Source organism: Papilio xuthus, unplaced genomic scaffold, assembly GCF_000836235.2.
Source record: "Papilio xuthus unplaced genomic scaffold, Pxut_1.1 DF824992.1, whole genome shotgun sequence".
Taxonomy (NCBI): domain Eukaryota; kingdom Metazoa; phylum Arthropoda; class Insecta; order Lepidoptera; family Papilionidae; genus Papilio; species Papilio xuthus.
Genome location: NW_013533657.1, coordinates 2,583,711 through 2,611,301, shown reverse-complemented (window position 1 = coordinate 2,611,301; position 27,591 = coordinate 2,583,711). Strand labels below are relative to the sequence as shown.

The 27,591-nt window shown below is 35.0% G+C and overlaps 3 protein-coding genes across 3 annotated transcripts; 1 reads left to right on the top strand and 2 right to left on the bottom strand.

Moving 5' to 3' along the window:
- The first annotated feature begins 808 nt into the window (after positions 1 to 808).
- RunxB (RUNX family transcription factor Runt related B) lies at positions 809 to 16,430 on the top strand. Its single transcript, XM_013324232.1, has 5 exons — positions 809 to 994; positions 1,200 to 1,416; positions 9,690 to 9,887; positions 15,678 to 15,839; positions 15,928 to 16,430. Exons 1-5 carry the CDS (start codon positions 809 to 811, stop codon positions 16,428 to 16,430), a joined length of 1,266 nt encoding a protein of 421 aa, XP_013179686.1.
- A 732-nt stretch (positions 16,431 to 17,162) lies between these two features.
- LOC106126845 (carboxypeptidase B-like) lies at positions 17,163 to 21,254 on the bottom strand. The gene is made up of 8 exons (XM_013324726.1): positions 21,018 to 21,254; positions 20,434 to 20,619; positions 19,460 to 19,593; positions 19,054 to 19,214; positions 18,615 to 18,737; positions 18,425 to 18,530; positions 17,984 to 18,130; positions 17,163 to 17,758 (listed from the first exon to the last, which is right to left on the bottom strand). The coding sequence occupies exons 2-8, from the start codon at positions 20,585 to 20,587 to the stop codon at positions 17,270 to 17,272; spliced, it is 1,314 nt and encodes a 437-aa protein (XP_013180180.1). The 5' UTR covers positions 20,588 to 20,619; positions 21,018 to 21,254; the 3' UTR covers positions 17,163 to 17,269.
- Positions 21,255 to 21,375: 121 nt separating this feature from the next.
- Positions 21,376 to 26,742, bottom strand: LOC106126846 (carboxypeptidase B-like). The gene is made up of 7 exons (XM_013324727.1): positions 26,219 to 26,742; positions 25,357 to 25,508; positions 24,796 to 24,956; positions 24,318 to 24,443; positions 23,732 to 23,828; positions 22,667 to 22,813; positions 21,376 to 22,051 (listed from the first exon to the last, which is right to left on the bottom strand). The coding sequence occupies exons 1-7, from the start codon at positions 26,442 to 26,444 to the stop codon at positions 21,770 to 21,772; spliced, it is 1,191 nt and encodes a 396-aa protein (XP_013180181.1). The 5' UTR covers positions 26,445 to 26,742; the 3' UTR covers positions 21,376 to 21,769.
- Positions 26,743 to 27,591: the final 849 nt, after the last annotated feature.

Here is a 27,591-nt window from a genome sequence, read left to right as displayed (position 1 = left end):
AAAATTCCATTTAAAGCAATAAAATAGTCTCAAATAAATCTGTCATTTTCGAATTTAAGTCCTCATGGATATTATTGGTAAAGTGACCAACGTTTCGCTGTTTCTGGCAACATAGCCTATCTATTCAAAGAAAATTCATAAATAATGTTAGCATATTAATAATGCCATATTAAATATATCATATCTTTTCTCAGAGTCAATATTGGGAGTTGCGAAGGCTTGTTACAGAAAAACATGAATATTTTATATTGTATTCGCTTGATCTGACACCCCGGCTCCTTCTGCCCTAGCAACTGATTGTGCGTGCTCTTTTGGTGCGGAAGTCACTTTGATGGTGCCTTTTTGTTATCACTAAATCAAAGTAACTCCTGCGAACGCACCGACTGTAAACTTTTGTATCGATATTGTAAAATGTACTTTATTTGCTGAAATTTATTGCTCTATTATTGGAATAAGTTACGCTTTTTTTAAATAACGATGTTTGTTACTTATATACATAAGTTCGCTCTATACTTATGAATTATTTCTTTGTGAATATGGTGTTTATAAAAGAAAATTATTTATTTTAACCACTGTACGACTAATTCACTAATTAAACTTTTCTTTGTTTTCAGATATTAATCCTCGATATGGCATCACTAAACACAGAAACCGAATTTCATTTAGATAATTACAAATATTACTACGGATTTAATACGAAACGACTTATTGAAATTATGTGACGGACGCTTGTTTATTTTGAAACTTTTGTTTTTTCTCGAGTGATGTATTAGTGAAAATTTTCAAGTGACTTGAGTAACATTAGACGATGCATCTGTCGAGTGAAGTGAGTTCGACAACTAATGGACTTGGGCACGAAGCGCCGTCTTCGAGTTACGGTGGTAGTGGTCTACCAAGTCAGCCACTGACAGCTGAGTTGCTTGCTGAGAGAACTTTGGAAGGACTACTTGCAGATCATCCTGGCGAACTTGTTAAGACTGGCTGTCCACATGTTGTAAGTACCCTATTTTTGATGATGTTTTTAGTCTGTCCCCTAAATATAACCATTACAATATTTGCTTTATATTCTTTTCTTTTTAAATTTTGACACAACGTGCAACTTTGGGGTTAACGCTGAGTTATCGTGGTACGGTATTACACACGAGTTTTTATTACTTTTTATAACACTTTAAGAATTTTAAAACCGATCTTTTTTGTAGGTGTGTACAGTTCTACCACCGCACTGGCGGTCGAACAAGACGTTACCGGTCGCCTTCAAAGTGGTGGCGTTGGGCGATGTGGGCGACGGCACGCTGGTCACAGTCCGCGCCGGCAACGACGAGAACTGCTCCGCTGAACTTAGGAACTGCACTGCTGTTATGAAGAACCAAGTCGCAAAGTTCAATGACCTCAGATTTGTAGGCAGAAGTGGTAGAGGTGAGTTCTTTGGATATCTTGACACTTTGAGCCTAAAAGGTAAATTAATGAAATTTTCTATTAACATCTAGGTAAACGTTGGTATTCGTTCGTTCATTGATAACTCTCCATCTTGTAGCACTTCAGATAATTCTAAGTTAGTTTTGGGCTAGGCCTAAGCTTTGCGGCAACAAATGTCGCTTAAACGTTGAAAGTTTAAAGAAAGCTTCTTTCTCAAGAAACAAAACATACTAATCATTAAAATTGTTGGTATATATTAAGTACGTTTCCGCTAATATGAATGATGATTTTTTTTAGCAGAAGTTGTGAGATTTTTAACAGATCAATTACCCTCATTGACTTAATATTCCAACAAAGAGGAGATCTGTTGAAATATTCAGCAGCAAAGGCGCCCGGAGCTTTGTTTTTTGAGTGCTTACCCTTGGGAGAGGGGGATTTTTCTATGAGTGGATGTCTGTATTTGAATTTTATTTTAAATATGTTTCATATGTAATAGAAAGTATTGATATGTTATTGAATTTCCGTCTTACAAAAAGTAAAGGGATGTTATCAATGAATTAATATCAAAGATAGAGAAAGATACTCATCTGTTACTTAGCAGTATCCGACGTTCTTACGGTGAAGGAAAACATCGTGATGCAACCTGCACATATCGGAGAAGAAATTCAAAGATATGTGTGAAGTCAACCAACCCGCATTGGGCCAGCGTGGTTGACTATGGCCTAATCACCCTCAACTTAGGGTAGGCTCCGAGCCCCTCGGTGAGGACGTATAGTGAGCTGATGATGACTCAGCAGTTATATTTTGTAACCAAGACTAACACTCAATAGACAATTACTAAACATGATATGTTTGTAAAAGAGCAACATGTCTCTCTCCATCATCTTCTGTGAAATTGAGATGAAAGAAACTAAAATACTCTCTAAATTTAAAGTCCGCTTTAGTTTCGTACGTTCAGTGCCCGGTTAATTCACATAATATTAGTTGACCATAAAAATAGGTCAATGAAGTTCGATATGAAACTTGCATAGGATCGCGTAAAAGTAGAAGCGGTCAATTGCTTCGATTATGCGTGGGTGTCGCGTCGCGACGTCTGCATTTTTAGTGATTCTGAGCCGAGCGATGTATCGGTCGATTGCACTAAAACGAGCTATATGTTTATTGCACATGAGCAATCCGCTTACCTCTTGTTAAGTGCAATCGCCAATAGTTCAGGTGCTAACTATATTTTCTTTTCCGGCGTAAAAAATATCTATTTAATATTCACGTATTTAGCTTATGTAGAAAGTTTATATATGATTGTAAGTTGAATATTAATCCTTTGTATGTAATTTCCGAACAATATGTCTTTTTAGTCTAGAATAGTACTGAGTAGTTTTGCCTTCTGATATTTATCTTGACTGTCTTCTGTATTTGGACAATCATCAGAATCAAACGTACTTTAGTCAGGGCTTAAGAAGAACACTAATCAGAATTTGAAGTGACATCGCTGGCGCAATTTATTCACTTACCGACGGCACTTGTAGCTCTTCGCAATTACGTCTCCACTTACCAAGTAAAGTCTTGTAAGCGATACTCAGCTATTAACCCCTTCACTTGAGAATAAAAGCCTAGCTATTAGTCAAATGACTTACTCAGATTAGAAACCTAATAGGAATTTATTTTATTAGTAGTTACCAAAATAGTGTATGATATTCAAAAATCCTAGACTGTTTGAAACATAATTACACATATGTAAGCACACAGTTACTAAGTTACTGTCATTGTGTCAACTAAAATTAACTCAAGTTTAAGTTTAACACGCTAAATCCAATTTGAACGAGTGAGGTGAAGCGAAGAAAATAGTTGTAGTTAAGCAAGGGTTGTGTATTCTTAAACTATTTCGATTTTATATTGAATAGCGTAGCGAGAAGCAAACTTTAAGTTTGAGGGTCGCGAGTATCGCTCAACTGTAAACTTGCCTCGCTTCTCATATTCAAATAGTACAGGGAGCTAACGAAGCGGGCGACTCGGGGGTGCGAGAGGTGCGGGGGGTGCAGGAGTATGCGCGGGGGGTCGGGCAGGGGACAGGGCGTGCTACTTGTATGAAACATCAACAGACTCCCGTTCTCGTTGTGATGAGGGCGCGATTACTGTGTCAGTTCATAGAGTAGGTAACGAACGTTGTTATCGTTATTGATTTACTTTTTGTAATTTACGCTGAGACATAGAACTTTATTCTTTCTAACAATATGTTAATAAATATTAAATTGTTTATGAATATTTATAAGTTATTTATCTCACATTTTTTTCTAAGGAATTCTAATTACATCGTTAGTAATTAGAATTTGTTACATACATTTTTGTATGAATATATATCTCTACTGTACATCTTCAGCAATGTTATAAAGTTTTTTCTATAAAATTAAATTTACTAGGACATTTGACCTTTAGAGCATTGATCGCAACGTATTGAGCGTTGTTCTCTGTTCTTTGCTACACTGTGCACTTTGTATTTGGTTTGCATTGGAATAGTCTTTTTTATTTAAAATAAAACATTTCTTTAAATACTGTTTACACTTGTTCAACATAGATATTTTACTAATGCTTCATAGTTCAAAAACGATGAAAATAATAGAGATATACTCTGTTTTTTTACTAATATCAATAGTGGCAAAACCATATTGTTTAAACGTATAACAAAAATATTTAACAAAAAATCTACCAAATCCTGTTTATTTATAATTCGAACATTAGTAATCTCATTAACATTCGTTAAAACAAACACGAGACTCGTCGCTGGAAAAAACCAATATAGTCCTGGACGTTGGCGGTAAAGTGGAAAAGAAGTTAAGAGGTGTCTATTTGTCACGTTCCTTCCTGAATGCTCTGCTTTCCAATTAAGGGTAAGCGCTCTCTTTGTTTATCTTAAATTGCGAGAAAATCTCACTCAAATTATCGAGCTAAAGGAGGTAGGGGAGATCGGTGCCCCGCGGAACATAACTTTTGTTTCTTCTCGGAATAAAAAAAAAGTTGCCTATCTAATGTTGACGGGCGGGCGTGGGGAATTTTTAATAAGCGAAAAATTTAATGAGGGCTCGGACCTTTTTGCTTCGGTCGGCCGTGTCAGCGTTACGCGGAAACGGACATTCGTCTTTTCGAATTTATAAAAGGAATTTATAATTTAACGCTTTGACCTTAGAAGATTGGTTGATTTGAGTGCTAAGATTTATACCCTGTGGTAAATAAAAATGTTATCAACCTTATTGTTGATGAATATTTGCCATCGCTTTTCAAAATTTTCATTTTATCATAAATCACGCACTCACATATTCCTCTCCATACTCCTACATTGTCTCTCGTAATTTAAAAATAGATGATTAAATTGATTTTGTATTGATATAATAAATTTGTTACCCTCTTGAAACATGTGATTAGGCGAGGCTTATTATATCCCCAGCGCGGGTAAGGAGCCAATTTAGCGCGCCAGTAGGCAAGACGCGACATCTGCTAATCGATTGATTGACCCTACTTTAGAACGATCGCGTCGATAAAAAATACGACTGGGGTCGTCTTTTCTAACTTATTTTGAACTTCGTCGAAAAAAATCTTTTAAAAGAAAGTAACTAATAAACAACAAAGGAGAATAGGCAACGACATATCAAGTCTACCTATATGGCATTTTTCTCAGGCCAATGTTAGAATAGGTATAAGTTTGCTCAAAGGTTCTCTACCAATATCTATCAGCGATATCAAACAAATTCTCTTTTTGTTTTTAAGTACACTAATACTTAGAGTGGGTTCATGAGACCAAAAATTCCTGTTTAACATATTGTTATGTGTGTTTTGTCTAATTCACCGGGCCGGCAGTTATCCTTGTTTGACGATAACTGTGGTTTGCTTAACTCATTATTGTTACACACATAAATATTGTCTCTGGTTTTTCAAACAGAATGTTAAGGTTGACAGTAAATGTCATTACAAGTATCACTGCAGCCGAAACCCACAGTAAAATAAGTATACACAAGCATACATGTATTCTTATAATTAACAGGAAAATACCGGATAAAATTGGTAATAGGACTCAACGTGTTCGGCCCTTCGGTACATAACTGCGTCCCTCACCCTACGACGTACGAAATTATTTTTTTATAAGAGTGGCGGCGAAAAAGATCTCGGCCTCACCTTTCGTTATTAACTGGAGAGATTCCCTTTGATACACAGCACCGGTGGCCCTGGTACTAAATAATGTTTTTTTTACCCATTTATTTTAAAACCCTCTTACTAAGCTTTCATATTTATCATTTTGAATGATATTTCACTTAAAGTTAATATACGGAAAGTTCATTTATATTATTTGTAAATGTTTATATTTTTCCTGTTTTTTTTTAAACCGAATTAAAGTGACTGCAATAGGCAAATTAAAAATACAGATATAAAATCGAATACTATAATAAGCTTGAGTTAATTCTTGTCAATAAGTTTGTTAAAAAATAGTAAACAAGTGATAGCTTTTCTTACCCTTGATATTCTTCAGATATTAGAAAACGGTAATAATTAAAGGAAAGTCGACTAGAATCCTCTGCGTCACCTTTGGGGGACAGTTTTAATATTCATTAATTTACAAGGCGATGTTAACCCCGGTGAAAAATAATAAGAGAAATTGAGACGTGCAAGCGAGACAAAACCTCTGACAAAAGGGAGATGAGCGAATCTTCTTTGCTACGTTCGTCTTTTTCAAGTTGTTCTTTCCGTTTTTAATTATTGAACCACTCATTCCTAATTATTGTTATTAGCGTTGGGGTGAGTGGTGAAAATTGAGGGTCTCGACGAGTAATATTGACCGCTCGGCCGAGGTGAGTCCCGGGGGAGATTTTTAATTGTACCGCCTTTTGACTTTGCTCGCGTTCTTTTAAGACGGTTCAATAAACTTGCATTTTACAGCGTCTCGCTCGCTTTGGTTAGCTCTCGTGTTTATGCTGTTTTATTTGTCTGACTGTTTAGAATTGTTATTACTAACAACTTGGACGTCAAGTATCGGAATATATTTTATGAAAATATATTTGAAATTAAAAATGATATTTAATTTTCAATGGATAAAATTCTTCATTAAGTCCTGTAATTCAAAAATCAAATATCCTAAGAGCTATTAAATATCATTCAAGCATTTGCGATTAATTTTCATCTCTATACAGAATACAAGATGTCGTCTCGACAAAGAAGACAGACAACGAAATTCAAATACATTACAGACGTTTGTGCGCTTCTGTAGGTTAGGATTAGCAAGCACCGCATAGTCAATTTGCTAATGTCCTTAATGCGTATCGGAGCACATTAGCTATTTTATATCGGAATTGCTGCTCTCGAAGCTCCAAAATCCCCAGTAAGCCAGGAAACCGAGATCAAAGGGGCTCGCTACCATTACGTTTGTGGCTCATTTTTTATTTAGCTTCCAAAGCGAAGAACTCTTATCTTAACGCGGCCCTCGCCTACTTTATGACGTTATAAAGCTGATTTTTAATCCGACATGCTCGCGGAATTGCCGGCTACAGTTCCATTAAGACGGGGGTTTGATATTGGTTATTTTTTTCTTTCAAACGAGTATTTTAAAATTCTAATTGTGATGTTTATAAAATACAGCTACTGACTTGGCGAAATAAACAGACTAAAAAGATTTCAGGAATTTTATATTGTTATTACTTACTGGATCTGATCTTTTTCACTAGATTTGAGAATCTTGCAACCAAACTAAAGATCTTGCGGAAATCTTTATATCCTGCGCGATAGCGTTTAGGCGTAAACGGAGTTATTTGATGCAAACATATTTTTATGAAGAGTCGCGCCGCTAGGGGGCGCCGGGATCAATATCCTCAGTTTATGAAGTGTGTCGCACGTGCTGTGTGCAATATGTTCAACAGGGGTGGATATTGTAATGCATTGCTTTTATTGAGCATTTCTATACTTTACGTTTTTTAATGTTCGTATTTTTACGTAAACTTTAAAAAATAGCTTACACTATTGTTTGGTGACGTGCCAGAAGTAGTATTTATTTGTAATAGTAACGTCTAAGCTTTCAAGGAACCAACTAACAAACAATTCAAAATTACTGTCCGAACACACGTATTCAAACCTCTTTAGCGACATCTGTGGTGTGTTTTTTTTTAATATTTAAAAACAATTAAATAAAGAACAAAAGTTCACCGACAATTCGAAACCTATATAAGTAAGGCCACGAAGTCGGTACGCGAGGGTAGACGCAAGTCTTTTATGAATAGCATAAATGATTTATGCTGTATACGCGCTGAGTTCCTTTATTTTCCTCCAGATGTTTTTGCCCTTTGATACAGACGCCACCACTTTTGTTATTTTAAGTTTACCTTGTGTGCAACTAGGCGCATAGAATAGTATGCGATTCTCTTTACACTTTTGTTCTGCCCGAGTGAATGCGCATGAAGATTTGCGTTGTGAAGTTTAGTGTTTGTAAAGGTAAGGCTTGGTGTTTTTTAAAGTTTAACGTTCCTAACTGTATTCATGATGGTATAAATTACAACATTAGTTAATTTAATAACATTTACTTTTCTTGACTGCACTTATTACATTTAATTAAATGAAATTACTGATTTCATATCACTATCAAAGTTTTTAGACTATTACTTACATTTGATGGTTCATGTATTCTACTTTGATGGAAGAATATTCTTGGTTATATTGAGGAAGTCGGTGTGTTTACGTGTGTTTTATGAAAATAAGTGGGTGGCCGCTCATTTCAGGTTAGCGGGGTGTAATGGGGAAGGGTAAGGGAGGGGAGTGGGTTGTGTTTATGTCGTTTTCATGGCCGAAGGACCACCGCCGCGGCTTTTGGCTACCGTCCAGACTCTGAGCGTCTCTCCTTTGTTTGTGAACGTTTCTCCTTTATTTTAGAAATGTAATGCAAATATTTAAATATGTTATAGTAAACTTTTTAATACATTTAATTCAAAGAGAAGGCAATATTATTTGGAAATAGAGTGTTTGGAGTGCTATTGCAAACCGCATACATCTTTGAAAGTATTACCTTGTGGATAATTCATTGCATTTTTGAGATTTACAAAGATGTTTGATATTATGAAAATTAATTTGGTTTCGCGTAACGCGTAAAAATATATAAAATAAGTTTAACATGATTAAGGCAAACACGGAACTTTTTACTGGTTTATTAATGAACCTGTTCTTTGTCATATGTGAGTGTATTAAATATAATTATAATTTCCTATGTTTACGCTTGTGGCACTTGAACGTGAATTTCCTTTACACTTGTACAAAAACCGAGCCATCTCTGTCATTTTCTTTGAAAAAACAGAGATGTTTTTGCAGTGAGCACCCACCCTTACGTTAATGTTATATTCCTTGCTGGTTGAGATTCCATATATTAAGTGTGGAGGTTGACTATGCATTGTATCAGAATGTTCTGTGTACCGATATGGTAGCGATTGTCCGCTTGCCGCCTGTTTGTGGCCGGTTTGCGGCGGATGCGTTACGAAACCAATTCCATTGTAATACTCCTTGCACTATAAGTTTTAGTATCCGAGTTTTATATATATCTTCAAACCCAAAGCATCTAAATTCGGTGTTTTTTCGCGAAGCTCTCCTAAAACCCTTAGATGGCCATAGATTGAGATGAATGATAAAAAAAGTTTTCATTACCTGACTGATTAGGTCGTAACAATGATTTTCTGTAAGGATAAATTCCTGAAAAGGATAGTTTTCTAAAATCTCTGTTTTCAGAAATGCATGTCTTGTTTCCTTTTTTGTGCTCAATGTTGATAGGAATTTGTCACAACGTGGCGGCACGCAGCGCGTCTTGCCCTGTCGCCACAAATCAGTCTCGGCAGCCTCGGCAGTGTCACGTCGACATAGAATAATTGTTGACAATCCCGAGCCGAATTCTTAATGCATTCCGAAAACCATGTCAGCTTGCTATGATCGTTTGACATGCCCCGTGGTAAATTTTTAAGCAAAAAAAGTATCTACGCATGAGCGTAGACCGTAGCAATTGCGTAGCATATACGGATTACGCTCAGTTTATAGCATTTTGCTACAAACGAAAATATAACTTAATGTTTTACTGAACTCACAAAAATAATTTAAGAAGATGTTGCAACGAAGATTATCTAAGCAAATGAATATTTTTCATTTGATTGTTCTCGTGTAACAATGATGATATACAGAGAGTTTTATTTGGTATTATTTGGTACTTTGGTATTATATTTAATAACCTTACAAAATGCTAACTAACTTATTTTCTTTTCGTGCAGGGAAATCATTTACGTTGACCATAATGCTGGCGACATCGCCACCCCAAGTGGCGACGTACCAAAAGGCAATTAAGGTCACAGTCGACGGGCCGCGTGAGCCCCGCTCCAAGACTAGGCACCACGGCTTCCATCCCTTCCACTTCGGACCTAGATTCGCTCCGGACCCATTGATGGGGTCTCTACCATTTAAATTGTCAGGTAAGAAATTCACTTTTGTTATAATTGAGACATATCAGTACTACTTCTATGTTTGTCAATTTATATTTGAGAATGCTTGTGGGTCTAGATAGAATATTTGTGAAAATCGCTTTGGTATCGTAATCGAACAAAAACTATGTTTTTAAAACATAAACATAGCAGAAAAAATGTTCACTACTCCCGTGTAGGCCAGGAGAAGGGTCGAACATTTCTATCTATTGGATATTAAATTGTCAGTAAAGACCGTTGTCACTTCTATGTCCAACGCTACGAGGGGATTTAATTTGGCCGAAAAGTTTCAGAGTAACAATTAATTATTAGTCCCGGCGCTCTTTTGACGTTTGCAAGTTGTATTGTAGGAATTTGTTGTACTATTTACTATCTTAAATTTCTTTAGATATTTGTTAATCATCAAAATTATGAGAACAAAAAGAAGGCGAAGCAAACTTACAAAATATGAGTCAGTAGAAAATCATTGAGAAAAGCTTGTCTAGCTATAAAACGTATATATTTGTATACACTAAAATCAAAATTCGTGTCTAAAAAGGAACACGGCAATCTGTTTACTATAGTATAACATATATTATAATTGACGAAATATTTAATTGTAACATTTTATCTCCTTTACGTATTTCTGGTCTATGGATTCTGGTAATAATGCCGTCAATTGGAGAGCCCGTCACCAACGCGACGGCCGTCGGAATTACCGCGTTGCTAGGCAGTACCGACCCTTAATGCCTTGTGCCGCCTGACAAAAACCTCAGTGAAAATCGAATAAATATAATGAAATACTTGACGCGGATGGTATCCAACTAACTAGTTACCTAAGTTTTTAACAATAATTGGATCGAATGGAGGAATTGGTTTTCATTGGTATAGTAAATTTAAATTAGCAGTTGACTATGACATCGTCTCCGTGGAATTAAAAAAAATGTAGTAATATATATGGCCTGTCACCAAGAGTAGTGCATCTCCGAACAGTAAAAGAATCGAGTCTTTTCTCTTTTTAATTTTAGTATACATAATATTATACATAATTTAGAATTAAATATATGTGTAGTAATTTAAATTAATTTAAAATTGTGTTGTCATATTAAGTAACCTTTTAAAATTCCTCTTGCCTGGTTTGTCTGTTTCTTTAAAAACTACATAGACAAAAAAACAAAATTTTGATTAACACTTCTTCTTATAAATTTCTCATTTCCATTTAATTTCACTACGCATGTAGAGGCATCTACTATGCAGGAAACATAGGTGTTATATGCTTGACTATGTATAGTGTTGTAACGTATCCAGTTAACCGAGAGCGTACGGTCAATACACGTAACGTCATCTTAGAGGCGAACGCACAAGACGCTACAGTATCGGATAGTGTGAAGCCAAGCGTGGGGGACACGCAAGTCGAGCAAACCTCGTTAAGGCGGGTGTCAAAGGCCCGTAACTCAATTACACACCTCGCGCTACGAAGCTACAAGGTGTAGGCGAACGTAGGCGTTCGTAGATGTCTCAAGTACCTATTAATTTATTTATTGAATGGTTTAATTTGAATTAATATTTAGTTTGTAGAAACCGTGATAACTATAATTTCTTTAGAAATTTTCCTTGGGAAGGATTTGAAATTTTTATGAATAACAATTAAGCAGTTTATTTATATCATTTGTCTAGAAATAAAGGAATTATTCCTACTAAATAAATTATTTTAGCAAACACCGTTGGTTACTTAAAATAAAATAACTGTTTCTAAAAGAAAACAGGACAATTACATTGGTCAGTATATCTATTATAAGATATCTAAGTTTGTCTAAAGTTCTGTTGTTCAAAAGCAGAAGTCGCGGAGGCACTCAGAAGTGCGAGCGGCAATAACCCTTCTAAAATCATGATGAATTATCCTCTCATGTTCACGCGTTGCTATTACACGGACGTCTAATGTTTAGAGTTTCATGTTTTGGATATGGCATTTTCTTTGTAAACTAGCAAAAATTTTATTATATAATACGTTAAATCTAAAAAATCGTATATGTTTAATTTTGGTATGTCTTATATTTATTAAAATTAATAATTGAATATTAAACGATAATTGGGCATATTGGAAAATATTAACCGTCTAATTAGATATCAACAAGAAAGATATTTGCGAAGTTTAGACTAAAAAGGCGAGTTTAAATTTATTCAGCGCATAAGTCAAGCTCGCATTAGCGTTTCATTTATTTTACATATCCTTGTAGCGCACCGTCGCCGTCGTGTGAGCGCCACTTAAAGTCGCAGCCTTCGTATTATTAATGAGGGAGCCTTAGAGAAAATTAAATATAGCATTAGGCCCCGGAAGCCCCGGTATTGTGGGGGGTTGTGTGGGAGTGAAGAAAGAGTAGGGAGGCTGTAACCCTTTCGCGGCGCGACAATGCGGGTGCATAATTACGCATTTGTAAATTTTAAATGTCCCGCCCGGCTCATACAGTCTTTTGTACGGCGTGATTCGCGCTTTTATACAGCCTTTAAACGCCTTTAAATGAATTCATATGATGATGACGCGCCTGCGATTAACTCTAAATGCTACGAGCAAATTGCTGTGTGAACAGGCGATATGTTTTTAATAAAGTTTACAACTAGACCCCGAATATTAAATGAAATATACCATTGAATTTTCTAAATACTGTGAATTGAATGGTATGTAAGTAAATATTATCAGAATTTTATTAATACCGAACTATTTTCTGATATGATCTTTGAGAGAGAAAAATACTTTTCTTTAGTATCTTGTATACCAAATGCTAAGTTATATCTGCAGTATTTTTAGTTTTAAAATTTATTATGAAAATAGTGGTATACGAAAACTTTTCACCTAGTTATTAATTTAAATTACGTGCAAAACTGTCAAGTCGTGTAACCTTTTGCTTGTCGCAACGTCTACGTCACTTTTGTACATCGAAAGGTTAATTAAGCAAAACAAAAAGGGGTTAAACAAAATCAATAGAGGGAAATTCATTAAGCTCTAAGCAGATTGAAATCCAACATGGCGCGCAAGATGGCGCCCGGCGGGTTAAGGCGCGTTGACAAAGCGTAGTCGTTAGTTCGCGAGCCCTCTTATTAACCTTATGATGTACGGAGGACATCAATCTCTGTTGCTCCACTAGTCGCGTCTTGGAACCGAACATGTGAGCACGCCTCTTATAGTTTGATCTAGTTTAAACTAAAGTAACAATATTTAATTTATTTACAAAATGTATAATAGTTTTGTATGTACTTCGTAGAAATATGTCTACGAGGTGTTAAGATTAATTTTATAACATAAAGTAACAATGATTGAAAAATACGAAATATATATTCAAAATATTTACGTCGATTAAATGATGTATTATAAATAAATAAAATATGTAATTTAAAAGATATTCCCACATTCTTGCATTATTTAGCAACATGTAAATAGCTATTTAAGTAATTAAAATAAAGGTATCGAAATGCAGCTAAGCAAAAAAGAAGACAAATAGAACAAAGCATTCTTAAAATTGTAGTCGATGTTAAAAGGGATGTAAAATAATGACTCGAAAGTGCTTTTACCAACCCTTTCGTTAATCGCCGCGAAGGGCTTCAGACAATCGTTTAAAAATTCCTCCCTAATCCCTGGCCATCGGAATCACACTAAAAACGCAAATACTTTTATCCGGGTAATCCCAGACGTCTTCGCGGATTAGCGACGTAGCGTCGGGAAATGTTAAAGCGGGAAAAATGCAAGACGCAATCTAGCAAATGGCATTAAAATGTTTCGGGTTCAACCCTCTCGCGGCGGAGCGCGATTTCTCAAAGTCCGCCAAGAAAAAATCCATTCGTTTGAAGCAATGTAGCGTACGGGCACGTCTTCGGAGACGGCCGATTTCTAGTACTATACTCCGAACGAGACTTTTTGATGCTTGCTTATTGAAGTTTGTGACCTAGTATAAAGATAAATAGGTATAATTGTTTTACACTATTCAAATACTATACTAAATATATTTGCAGCATTTATATTAACTTAAACTACAGACTAATTACGTTTTTAACGTAGAAAATCATTATAACTAATTGAAGTAGATTTTTAAAGTAAAAATTTGGTTTTTATGTTATATTGATAAAATGATTTGTTTTTAATAAAATTATAAGTTTTATTTTTCTTATGTATCTACATTTTCAGTCGTAGTATACAGCGATTACACACTGTGCACACAACAACAAAGAATTCCAACATTTTTAACGAATGCAAATCGTCCGCTTCGGCCCTTTCTTCTACAACTTTGAACAACGAATACAAAATGAAACAATGCCTTTCCATTTGTCATGTCAAAGATAAATAAATATCTTTTTGTTATCTTCATAACAAAAATATAAAGATTATTTTTATAAAGATAAAACAAATTTCTTATCCTTATAAATATTTATAACAATAGATAGGATACAAAATTAATAAACATAACTAAAATATGTATAATTTACGGGTGAAATAAAGGAAAAAACAAAATATATAATAAAATAATAAACGTTGGATAGAACATATAATACACATCATAATATACATACAATAGAATTTTAACATACTAACAAAATTAATAATTTTTAGGGTCTTGAACTTGAAATTTAATAAATTAATTTAAAGAATTCGTAATCAATTATCAAGAAAATGCTGTTTTATAAGAAAAGTGTAGTAAATGACATTGAATAAAGAGTTTTCAATAATCAATAATTATGATATAAATCCAAAGATTGTTTCGTACTGAAATTAAAATTACATTAGAAATTAAGTTAATGAATACTACTTCTCTTCTCTTAATCTATGCGACAAGGACTTCAGATAGTCTATAAAACGATCTCCAAAACGAAAGCCGCTTCAATATCTCGAATCGTTATCGTAAAAGCATCAAGCTGATTCGAAATAAACTGAGTAATCCCCAAAAACATCTTTTGTCTAATTGCAGCGGAGAGAGAGGCACTACACCTATAAAGGCTAAGCGGTCGGATTCAAAATAATGTGTTTTACATTTTCGCAGCGACGCTATCTGCGACATAAAACGGCCTGTAATTTATTCTATTGCTGAAAGGGTTGGGTTGGCTCGGGGTGGGAATTACCCAAGGTGGGTGCTAAAGGGTTAAGCCGAATATACGGGGTCGCGGAGCCGGCAAACTTCCTTAATTTATGCGCTTAAAAATGTCAACTGGAAATTATGACACCAAAACACATTTCCTATTTTACAAATATGTTATTTAATTGTCGTGTTTTGTTTTTTTTTATTTTAATTTCGGATTTCAATTATTAAACGTCGTCAGACTTTGATTTGTTTGCTTAATTTTTGTAATGATACATATATTATGTGATCTGGTTAGGTTAAGTTGGCTAGTTTAGGGATATTTTAGTGACTTACCAAGTAGTAGAAAAAGTTAAGAAAAAGATAGCTTTTATGTAAACGAAATTAATATTACGGTATCAAGTTGACTGTTTGTAGGTTGACGACTGTTCGGGCTGCGATAAGAAGGGAATTGTAACCGGCTTTGTGGGGGAGGCGGGAGTCGTCTCACTCATTATTTAAATATTCTGATGAGTGCGTTAAGCGCGCCGTTAGCGTTAGTGGAGCGTCTCGCGATAACTCTTACCATCAATGTTTTATTGATTCATTTGTTACGCCATCTCACTTAATATTTCATTGAAATATTTGCTGAAAAGTTTTATATGAAGCTACTTATACCCAACACCCTTAAACTGTATTTTCCAAAACATATTTTAATATTAACGCCTTCAGTTTTTAAGGTAAAGATTCCTTGTTACAGGCATAGCACATCAGCTAGCAGGTCTGCCGGGTGGCGAGTGGGGGGCGCTCTCTCGGCATTACCCACCGCCGATGCTACCTTCACACGCTCACTTCACCCCGCACGTGTTGCCAACTGCGCATACGCAGCTTCCGCACGTCCCTCCACCGCCTCACGAGACGGGTAAAGTAACATTAGATATATATTGTAAAAATATATATATTGAAAAAGATAACATTGTAACTTTACTTATTTTCCACTTTTTCTATAGAGGTAGCATCAGAGACGCCGACCACTATGAACGCGCACAGCACAACGAGCCCCGCGACGTCGCGGCCTGGCTCGCGTCCCGGCTCACCGCAGGACGACGACATCTCCGTTACCGCGTCCGATAGCCCCCCGCCCGACGACCGTCCCGGTGCCTTTACCTCTGTCAGAACGCGTAAGCCGCTGCAGCCCCTCCCTGCGCCATCTAGCCTATTCCATAGTGCCCTCGCCGCACAGCTCTTCCTAAACTCACCCCTCCTCCCCGCCCCACCCGCATGGCTCTACTCACAACTCTACGGCGGATACGACTGGTGGCTTAGACCACCTCCTCCACAAGAAGATTCAGGTTCCAGCCCTGACAGAGAAGATGAGGGCAGTTCCTCAATTTCAGGAATGGCGAAGAAAAGACCAGCGTCTCCAGAATGGCCCGACCAGGGCATCAGAACGCGTAGCAAGTCAATGATAACGCCGGAGAGACGGCCTATAGATGTTTGGCGTCCGTATTAGTAAGATTATGTTAAGAACTACAGGATGTTTTAATGTTGCCGAGTTCTGTGCGGTCGTACCGTCCGGTTTGACGAGTTCTATTGGACAATTATTGTATTGCGTAGAACTGTTATAAATTAAGAGATTCGTGCAATAGTGACGTGTCTATAGATGTTTTTACGTTAGAAAAATGAATGTGAATTACGTACGGTAATTAATTGTTGACTGTATTATAAAATAATGCAAAAGTCTGTAAATAAAGTTACTGAAATTTTTAATCAGTTCTTTTATTTTACATATCTATGGTGCAATACAAAATGACAATACAATTTAAAACTTGGCAACGATAGCCGCGAATCAATAAGCCAGTGTTGAGCATAATGTAAAGGCAGGTTGCGAGGGACAATTTTTGGATTGCTTCCATAATATATTTTAAAAGCTGATTTTATTTTAAAACATATTATCGTATTAAATACTTTTATCCTAGTTGCACAAGTAATCCAAATCTACAATACACACAAGGGACTCATTAACTAAACGTTTCATTTAATTTAGAACTATGAAACAACTAAATGTAAAGTATTGAATAAAAATATACCGTCTATCTACAGAAAGAACCTCCTTATTGAACAACTAATTTCAAGTTCTAGATCAAATCGTTTGCAGGGCAAATATTGTCATTTTAAACCAGACATTATTGACTGATTGCATTGTCTTGGGGCGTTGAGTTTCGTTTATAAATGAGACAATAAATATTTTCTTGATTAGATTTATTTAACACTTGTATACCAATTAAAAAATATTTCAAATCTATGATTTCCAAGTTTACATCAAGTCATCGATTGTCATTTCTTTTACTGTCATCCGCTAAAATTGCAAGGTTTGGTCGGTGAACTGCGGCACTTAGAATGTGCGCTGTCGCATTTCTGAGCGTTACAACTTTGTCGCGAATGAGATCTTGAGCACGAAGGTGAACGGCTGCTCTTACAACAGGACCTTGAACTCCTACAGGAGTGGCATCTGGCACTAACCCAAGATGGCGTCCGGGGAACTTTGACCGTATAGGACGGCGATTGGCAGGACTCAACACTGATCGCAGGAGTTACTTTGTTAAACTTTTCAATGTACTCCATTAACTTTGATACACCGCATAACACCTCTATGGATGTGCAAACTATCTCTTCTTTAGGTAATAAGAAGCGATGTCTCTTGCCCCTCAGTTCCACCATGTACGAGTAAGGAATGTTTGCGACGGCGTAACTCCAGTCGGTGCTCGTTCCAGACGCATAATACATGAGATCCTTTGTACTGCCCACTTTGTAAATGTGACCACTCGCTTGCTGGATAGCCTGTAAACAATTCAAAATTACAACCATTTTACATGTAAAATTGTAACAAGACATATTTGGCGTATCATTTATTCATAGTGTAAACAAAATAATATTGCAGGCACTTTTTTTGTCTTACCTACTCCACTCTAAGTCCTCTATTGCCTTAAAATTAGTAGGGCCCGATACATGACTAATTATACGTAAGTTTTATTGCTTATATTTTAGTTTATAAAAGTCAAATACCTTAGCCATAGCTGTTCCTGCTTCCAGCATCTGCACGTAATGAGGACAGGGATCTCCCGTGTATCCCCAGGGGAAGATAATCACCTCGCCGTAGCTATGGAACGACAGGAACACCTTGAACTTGGTGCCCGCGCTGCAGATTGCTTGCTACAAACATACTTGTATTAGAATATTTTTAAATTTTGAGTTATAATTTATTAAATAAAATATTTAGTACATGATGTGCGGCCATTTTTAATAAGTTAAATTACAATTTACAATTTAATTATCCTCGTAGTTAATCAGATGTATTACGTAGTCGTTACTAAAGTGTAACTTTTGTTTAGTACTTAAAAATATTACTTAGAAGCTTTACGATATATTAAATGTTATCAATTAAAAAAGTAAACTGTACATTTGAAGTATAAATAAATAAAAATATAAGACAATGTAGATACTAACCCTAATCGCTGCGGTTTCAGGTTCAGAAAATGGTTCAGGTCCTCTGTAGAAAATATTAGCAGGGTCATCAGATGATCCTTCTTCGTCACGTTCGCCCCAGCCATAGCTAAAAAGGTATAGCATGTTTGTTTAAATGTTCGTCATTAAAGTGGGTATGCTAATATTTCTTCGTATCTATTAAAGTTTTTACCTAAAGTTCCTGTTAAGATCTACGCCGTAGCATTCGCCGTACCGCGCCCTGTTCTTCCGCCACATTCGATCATGGGTATGAGTATATTCATATCCATCGGGATTCACCACGGGTACTATAAACCTGCCAAATAAAAACATAGTAAGTCCAAAATGAAAGATCGATCAAAATATTTATATTAAGTATATAAAAAGTTTGGCTAAGAACTGACAAAAGGACGGGAGAAAACAATTAAAAAATCTAGGGCTACAAACAAATATTTCTAGAATTTATGAGTTCTGTCAAATATTTCGCTTTCCAAAAGAATTCCGTAGTCAATAAAGGTTGAGACGTGATACCATTAACGACACTCAAGAGGCATAACATAGTTATTTCCTAAGTGCAGATTAATCATATTAAATCTACGTTGAGTCCATTGCAAAGAATTGTAATATCGTACCAATCTTTATTTGTTATGTAATCCGGCTGCTGGTCGTATGTCCTGACTAGTTGGTCCGCGACGTATGTGAGCACCGCCGTACTGATCCATTCGCGGGGATGTATCGCTGCGTCCATCCATACGCCTTCATTGTTGCATCTCCCGTTAGATATCTTTAACATCTAAACAACATAAATGTTTATATGAAAACAAAATCTCAAATAAATAACATCTCCAAAAAAGCATCTAGAAAGAAAACTAGTTATTGCCACACTGAATAATTTGTTGGTTATTTATCAGTCTTAATTAAAAATTTACGATTAGAAATTACCATATACTAAAATTAGGTTAGTCAAGAAAAAGCAAATCTTTAGAGCAAACATCTATATTTACCATATATGATTAGACTTAATCAAAGCTCTCTTACCTTTATTGCGCGCCCTTCAACAGATCGTCCGATTGTACACACGCTACATAACGTAGGCCATTCTGCTGCCAGACTTTCCATAAACTCATAAATGACACCCAAACGATGATAACTCTTCCAATCCATTGGCACCTCTAAGCACGAAAATAATTTAAAAATAAAAAAATGAAGACGTGACAATGAAGATCCTTTCTCAATGAAGTACGTCTATCAAATGCGAAGGTTAAAATAAATTTGCACAGTTTTAAATGCAATTAAAGAATGTATTACTAAATTACTCAGGAAGTTCTTTTAAGACTATTTTTCTTTTAAAAAGTTAATTAACCTTTAGTTATAATTGTTAGTTATGATAATCGGAATACATTATAACGATTAGCCATAATAATATACTAATGACTTTTGGAATTTGAGAGATAAGTAGCTATCGTAGTACGGATTATAATTACGTCATTGGTTACGATAACAATAGGAGAGAATGACTTAATTCTGGAACGGAAATATTTGAACTTAAGAACTGAGTCATACTTTCACTGTGACCGCTTGATGTATCACAACTTATTCAATAACTTTGTTTCATCGCTGGTTTTTATTACAAAATATGGAAGACAATATTGACTGAATTGAGTAATATACTAATATTATAAAGCCGAGGAGTTTGTTTGTTTGTTTAAACGCGCTAATCTCAAGAACTACTGGTCCGATTTGAAAAATTATTTTTTTTGTTGGAAAGACCATCTGTAGAGGTGGGCTTAAGGGTAAATAACATTACGCTGCGACCAATCCTGTTTTTATTTCCGCGCGGAAGGATTCGCGGGCGACAGCTAGTACTCTACATATAGTGGGATCATGCAAAACAGAGAAATGAAGAGGCAGAGAGGATGAGGAATCTATTAGACAGTACACAAAGAAGAACCATTGTGATACTATTGATTTTTAAGGAAATTAAAAATAAATGTAATGAGTTGACAACATACTTGACCCTGTACCACATTTTCGATGTTTCGGCTTGACTCCCTCCCGGTCCAGCATGGGAGCCACATCGCCGATAGCTACAGCGAAGGGAATGCTGCGCTCATACAACAACTCAGCTACCTGAGTTGACTTCGGCCCTTCCACCATTATATCCATTGAGCTGCGTTCCTCTTTCCAGATGTTAACCGCTGGAAAATAATGTATGAATTACGTTTATGAGTAAGAAACAAAACTGTTATGCAAGCATAGGAATAATAGAATTAATGGTACAAAAGTAATTTTCATTGAAATTAATAGTAAATGAAGTCGACTAAATAGACGGCATTAGAATATTTTTCTTTCCAAAAAAGTAGCGTTAAAAGTAGGCTAAGATAGGAAAATTAAATAGTTCATGAAAATGGTATCCATCTTGGATGCGAAAAGTTAAAATTTATAGCTTTTTAAATTTATTTTTAAATCTAATTATCATAGAGAAGACTGCGTCCAGCATTAGATTTGAAAGTGTTTAGCGTCTAGTAATTAAAACTTAATTTAAAAGATTTTTTTAACATGTAATAATTTAAAATGTTATATTCTCGTAATCTACCTCCAACCGTGTCCAACGTCTTGATGAAACACCTTTGCTTCTCGCTGTTAAGTTTCACTTCCCATACTTGAGTTTTTCCCCCTAGCGCCTTTACGCATGGCGGTGCCACTTTGAGCGAATTAATGAAACTCTCAGATTAAAATCATAGATATTATTGTGTATAATCGGAATGTTTGAATTAAATTATTACTTGAAATTTATATATCATTTGCGAAACATTTTAAAACGAATTCATATTTTTTGACATTTACATGACAATTGTTTTTCTTTTTTGATCTGCTGTCTTCGCGTAAAACCTTTTTTTTTTAAAGAAATGTAAATAGTTCTCATTACAAATACTCTTTAAATATAATTTTTGTTTTTTTACACAGTTTTTCTTCTCGATATTCGTCATATATTTTTAATCCAAAAATACCATTGTACTTGCCTTTATCTGAAGTTTATTAGTGTCCTCAGAAATTATCAATATTCTTTGCATATCGAATTTTCATACAAATTCTTACTTCTCTTTGTTTATTCCTTATAAAATTGAATTCGAACTTATTGTTCTGAATATTTTCTTAATAAGGATGTCCACAAAGTTTTTTTTAATGTTTTTTGCATATCATAACTTCTTTGCAAAGTTTTTTTTTATTTCTTGAGTCCACTTTACATACAGTGATTTCTGTGTTTTAAGTTAAAACTTTATGTACAAAATTTTGAGTACTTTTTATATTTTACATTTTTTTTGTTTTTTTCTTCTTGATTTTAGCCTAACTTGGAACTGGACTCAAATTTGTATTTTCATTATCAACAGGATTTTTGTCTACAAAGTCCATCAATGCATGAATACAATGCAAAACTTCTTTGCAATTCTCTTTAATTTCTTCTTTGGGTAGTTCGAATTTGTGTTCTTTGCTTCTTAGTTCGATCAAATAGCAGTATGGTATTTTCGCTGCACCATAACTCCAATCAGTACTCGTTCCAGAGGCGCCGTACATCACGTCCCTTGATATGCCGACTTTATAAACGTTTCCTGTAGATCTAAATATAGCCTGAGGAAAAAAAATATTTTCATAAATCACTAAAAGGTTTTAAAGGTCCTATAGGCCTTTCACTTTGGAGCTGGAAATAGGCGTGAATTTACATCTGATTCAAACAAATTAAATAGAGTAGGTATTTACATTTTATAGGCTACCTAAAAAGTCTTCGTATTATTGATCTTTGATTCATCATCATCAGTTCACTATACGTCCCCACCGAGGGGCTCGGAGCCTACCCTAAGTTAGGGTAATTAGGCCATAGTCAACCACGCTGGCCAAATGCGGGTTGGTTGACTTCACACATATCTTCGAATTTCCTCTCAGATATGTGCAGGTTGCATCACGATGTTTTCCTTCACCGTAAGAACGTCGGATAAATGTACATATGTAAATCGGAAATCGGAAAACACATTGGTACATGGCGGGATTCGAACCCAAGACCTGCAGATTGCAAGTTAAGTGCTTGACCCCTGAGCCACCGATGCTCGATCTTTGATTACATCTACAAAAATCATTAAGTATGGTTTTAATTTAGAGGGATATCATGTTGAAATGAATGATGGGATTAGAACATGACAATTTGTTAACAATTTTTTTATAGCAATACTAATATTGAAAACAAATAACCTTAGACATAGCAGTAGCACCTTGAAGCAGTCTCATGTAGTCAGGACATAGCTCATCTCTATATCCGAACGGAAAAACTATCACTTGACCGAAACTGTGCAACGTAACGTACACTTTGAACTTGATACCGGAATTCATAAGTATATCCTACAAAAATATGTTCCAACATAACTAAAGCCAATGGAAAATACTACAAAATAAATTAAATTGAAAAACATATGAAATTACGGCTCATATTATTATGATGTAATCAAATTTCAACATTATTTAAAATCAGGACAATACATTAGTGAAACACAACAACTAAATTTATGTACGCGCATTAAACTATTTAAAGTATTATTTTAACGCTGCGGATAGATTTAAAACTGATGCATTGCAATTGATTTACGACTAAATCCTATTTGCAGTTTAATCTCTCCGTCCATCGCGGATGACACGATTTTGGTATCAACGGTATATTACATCTAAATAATGCTGAATTTACATATTTATTGCCGGATATATTTTACAAGTTTTTTCTTACACTCACATACAATCTTATTAATATTATAAATACGAAGGTGAAGACGGATGGATGAATTGTTGTTAGGAATGAATTGCTAGAAGGTATCGACCAAAACGGCTGAACAGATCTCGATGAAATTTGGCATGGATGTAGAACATAGTCTGCAAGAAAACATAAGCTACTAATTAAGTTTTATTTAGTACCGCGCGGACGGTGTCGCGGGCGACAGCTAGTAATATAAATGTGAATGTTTAGATAGATAGATCGACGAGTGGACATTTGTAAGTAGGTATCTCCAGAACGACTCAACAGATCTCGATGAATTTTGGCATGGTTGTAGAACATAGCCTGAAAGAAATCACAGGCGTCTTATTGAGTTTTTTTTAATTCCGCGCGGACGGAAGCGTAGGCGACACCTAATTTGGGTATAAAATGTGATACAAAAATATATCCAGTGGTAGTTACTGCATCATAAACCTATTGGTATATTTTGAATGTAAAAAAATTTGGTACTTACAGACTTGCGGTTATTATTATGTAAAATATTTATACGTTACTTTCATAGCAGTGCTTTCCGGCTCTGAAAATGGTTCTCGGCCTCTAAAGAACGCACTCGAAGGATCAGTTGATGAGTGTCTACCACCCCATCCAAAACTAAAAATGTTAAGACACAATTATCATGCTAATATTATAAATGCTAATGTTTAATTAGACGGAAGGTTGGATATTTTTTTAGGGGATCTCTACAACAACTGCACGGATCTCGCAGAACTTTGACATAAATGTAGAATATAGTCTGGAAAAGCACATAGACTACTAATTAAGTTTTTTTTTTTGGGAACGGAGTCGCGGGATACAGCTAGTAGTACATAAGTTTTTTAATTAACTTGGATTTTTTTATTTGATAGTAAAACTAGTATTGTAATCGATCATCGATTACAATTTTCGTAATTTTAATGCAATTTAATTTTTGGATCATTCCAGTACATTAAACATGATCGACGATCTTCGTGTAATTAACTGACATGAATTGTAAAGCGATAATTTTATAGGACAATAAATAATTTTATTCAGAGAAATGAAATGTTTGAAGTGTAAAGTCTGGTCTTGTTTATATTAAATGTATTTTTTTATAAAACTCACCTGAAATTTCTATTTAAATCAACGCCGGTTATTTCACCACCGTACGCCGCTCTACTTTTCCTCCACATGCGATCTACTTTGTGCGAATAATCGTATCCGTCAGGATTTGCAACTGGCAAAAAATACCTAATGGCGTAGGAAAAGAATAGAAGACTTTACACACATACAACATTTGTATATAATATGACCGCCATCGTCCATAAATCTTCACATCAGAGGAGTTGGACTTCTTAAGTAAGGAAGGAGGCTGAATAGTATAGGATTTGAGGGAACCAATTTGACGATTGTCAATTGTTATTGGATACACTTGTAATTTAAATTCACTATCCTTCGGTTTCTGAGATCTAAATCCCCGATTAAAATATATTGTTATCTCTATTTTGTCGAAGAGGAAAGACAGGGATGACGATATACTTTATACAGAGATTTTGGTGTCAGAAGCCCATAGTAAGAAAAAGATTACTAGGAGATTACTTGCCAGTCCTTATTAGTAAAACATGACGGAAGACTCTTAAAATTGAGCACAATGTAATTAGCAATGAAAGTGTTGACGGCGGGCGCTATCCACTCCCTGCCGTGGATACCGGCGTCTATCCAAACTGGTTCATTCTGAACGTCGCTATTGGAGATCTTCAATATCTGTATATTATTATCGATTAATAACTTAAAAGCAAGAAATATATAGGTACGTGTCCATTGGCCTGCGCCGGACGCACCGTGTGCACGGCCCGCAATGGATTTTAGTTTGCTTTGTATGATTTTACATAGCGTTGCGTCCATCATCCGCGCCTCCCGCATCGCATCGAGACAAAAGCACATTCGTTAAGTCCGTGCGTTGCGTCCGGCGCGGGTCAATGTACGCGTACCTTATTAGTTACATACGTGGAATTATTCATAACTAACAACATACTTCTAATAATCGTTCATGGTCCGTTATAATAAAATAATGGTATAATGACCAGTAATAATGCGCTAATTTATATTTAAAAAGAAATAAACATTGTGCTGATGATGTATTATTTAATATAAAAATGCTTACTTTCATCGTCCGACCTTCTATTGTTATTCCGATTGGTATAACGCTGCAGAGTGAAGGATAATTGTATTCCAAACTCTCCATCCATGCGTAGATAACGTCTAAGTTGTGATATTCATTCCAATTCATCCCCTGATCGTTTGCTTTTTGTTTAGCTAAAGGAACCAATAAAAAAGGTTAGTTTTAATGACATGAACAAATTATTGTTGGTCAATACTATGTTTTATTATTCAATTAAAAAAAAAAACAAAACAACAACAGAAATAAATGTTGTAATATATAGTACTGTTTGAAATGCTTGTACTGAGAAATCCTGCAATGAACATATTAAATGCTTCTTGGAAATAAGTAATCCTCATATGATAATATCAATGAATTTAACGATTCAAAATAAAAAAGCTTGAAATGTTATTAGAGTGGAAATGAGTATATGCCATACTAACTAGCGCGTATAATCTTTTGACCACATGATGACTTAAGACAAATGGATTGTCAAGTGCTGGCTTATTTTATATATAATATATATAAAATAAAGTCGAGTTAGTTACACTATTTATAACTCAAGAACGGCTTAACCGATATGGTTGAAAATTGGTGAGGAGACAGCTTAGTGCCAGGAGACGGACATAGGATACTATTTATCCTTTTTTTTTCCGAATTTATGCCTTGAAGAGCAGCTTTTTATTTAACTTACTAATATTATAAATACGAACGTTTAGATGGATGTGATGTGGATGGATGGGTGGGCTACACTTATTAAGTTTTTTTATAAATCCACGCGGACGGAGTCGCAGGCGACAGCTAGTTATAACAATGATGAATTATAAGAAGAGATGATAGAAGTTTTAAGAACTGAATTACTCACGTGTGTCAAGAATTTTAAGCGAATGAAGTTTGTTATTTGACTCAACATCTTCTATTAGTGGTTTCGCATTGTACAAATCCAGATTTTCGTTGCGAGTTATAAGATTTTGATAGATGAAATTTGAATCTATTATTCGCAATATTTCACCTGAATCATTGTACATGTCTAATAATACATTATTTTTATAGTTATCTTTTTGATTCTCGTCCTTTGTATAAACTACCATTGTTTTATCCTCTTTGTTTTATTGAAGAAATATATAAAGTTAGCATATACCACTATTTTTATTCTTTTTCCTTTTACATACAATTTTTTTTGTGCACCGTACATAATTACAAAGAGAAATTATAGGTTATGTTCATTTCTTGTTACTTAATATTAATCGTAAGTATTCAAATTGTTATTATTTTTGTTCCTTTAAAATTTAGGATGTTGTCAATATTTGGCTAAAATACAAGATAACAAAATTATTAAGCAGATTTTATTTTATTTAAGGCGCCAGTTTTTGTGTAGGTTTGACAGGATTGTTTTGACATAATAGAAAATTGATAATGACAGTTTAAAATGTATAAAAATAAATATTCAGATTATATATTTTATAAGCATTTAAAAGAAAATGGATCGATAAAAAATTTATCGATAGTATAATAATTAAGTTTTATTAATTAGTTAGGTAATAAAATTGTAATAATATTACGAAATAAATTCCAGTTGAATACCTTCACGCGTTTTTGAGGAAAAGGGTCTTGACAGACAGACGGACAGACAACAAAGTGATCCTATAAGGGTTCCGCTTATTTCCTATGAGGTACGGAACCCAAAAGTAAGGGTTTTATTAAAATTTGCTACGTCAAACTTCCTTACACCTACGAAACCTCATAAACTAAGTTAACATAAGCATATAGATTGAATTTTATACGGTATAAATATACGTAAACTTTAGAGACGTGTCTAAGTACTTTACACATTACTAAGTCGGGGCGACATTTAGGTGCGCGTCGCCGGGAGCAGTGTCTAATGAAAAACAAAGTTGGGGTGTCCGAGCACAAGAGCCCCACGCTCCCAACGCATTTAGCGACTAATTTAACGATTAAACAACAATTCTACGAGTTATTGTACCAAAAAAAATATTCCAAATTATATAGTCTACATAGAATTGTTCTTCTTTTGTTTTAATTTTCTAAAACCCGTACCAAGTTGGTTTGAACATATATTTAGCTTTACGGTGCATTTATAAAACTACATTTATTATTTCTGGAAGATCTTAAACGACCATTTTTAGTATTATACTAAACTTTGAAATGATTAAACATGTTATGTAACATTTTTACTTAGTATTTAGTAGTTTAGTAGAAACGTTAGGGTGATCAGTA

What these genes read in the sequence shown, in the direction of transcription:
- RunxB (XM_013324232.1), top strand. Translation starts at nt 809, where the DNA reads ATGCATCTGTCGAGTGAAGTGAGTTCGACAACTAATGGACTTGGGCAC. An exon ending in AGACTGGCTGTCCACATGTT is followed by an intron (nt 995 to 1,199) that starts GTAAGTACCCTA and finishes TCTTTTTTGTAG; the next exon opens with GTGTGTACAGTTCTACCACC. An exon ending in TCTACCATTTAAATTGTCAG is followed by an intron (nt 9,888 to 15,677) that starts GTAAGAAATTCA and finishes TCCTTGTTACAG; the next exon opens with GCATAGCACATCAGCTAGCA.
- LOC106126845 (XM_013324726.1), bottom strand. Translation starts at nt 20,587, where the DNA reads ATGGATATAATGGTGGAAGGGCCGAAGTCAACTCAGGTAGCTGAGTTG. An exon ending in AAAATGTGGTACAGGGTCAA is followed by an intron (nt 19,594 to 20,433) that starts GTATGTTGTCAA and finishes TTTCGTGCTTAG; the next exon opens with AGGTGCCAATGGATTGGAAG. An exon ending in TACATAACAAATAAAGATTG is followed by an intron (nt 18,738 to 19,053) that starts GTACGATATTAC and finishes TTTATTTGGCAG; the next exon opens with GTTTATAGTACCCGTGGTGA.
- LOC106126846 (XM_013324727.1), bottom strand. Translation starts at nt 26,444, where the DNA reads ATGGTAGTTTATACAAAGGACGAGAATCAAAAAGATAACTATAAAAAT. An exon ending in TGTTTTACTAATAAGGACTG is followed by an intron (nt 24,444 to 24,795) that starts GCAAGTAATCTC and finishes CTACGCCATTAG; the next exon opens with GTATTTTTTGCCAGTTGCAA. An exon ending in GATTTAAATAGAAATTTCAG is followed by an intron (nt 23,829 to 24,317) that starts GTGAGTTTTATA and finishes TAACATTTTTAG; the next exon opens with TTTTGGATGGGGTGGTAGAC.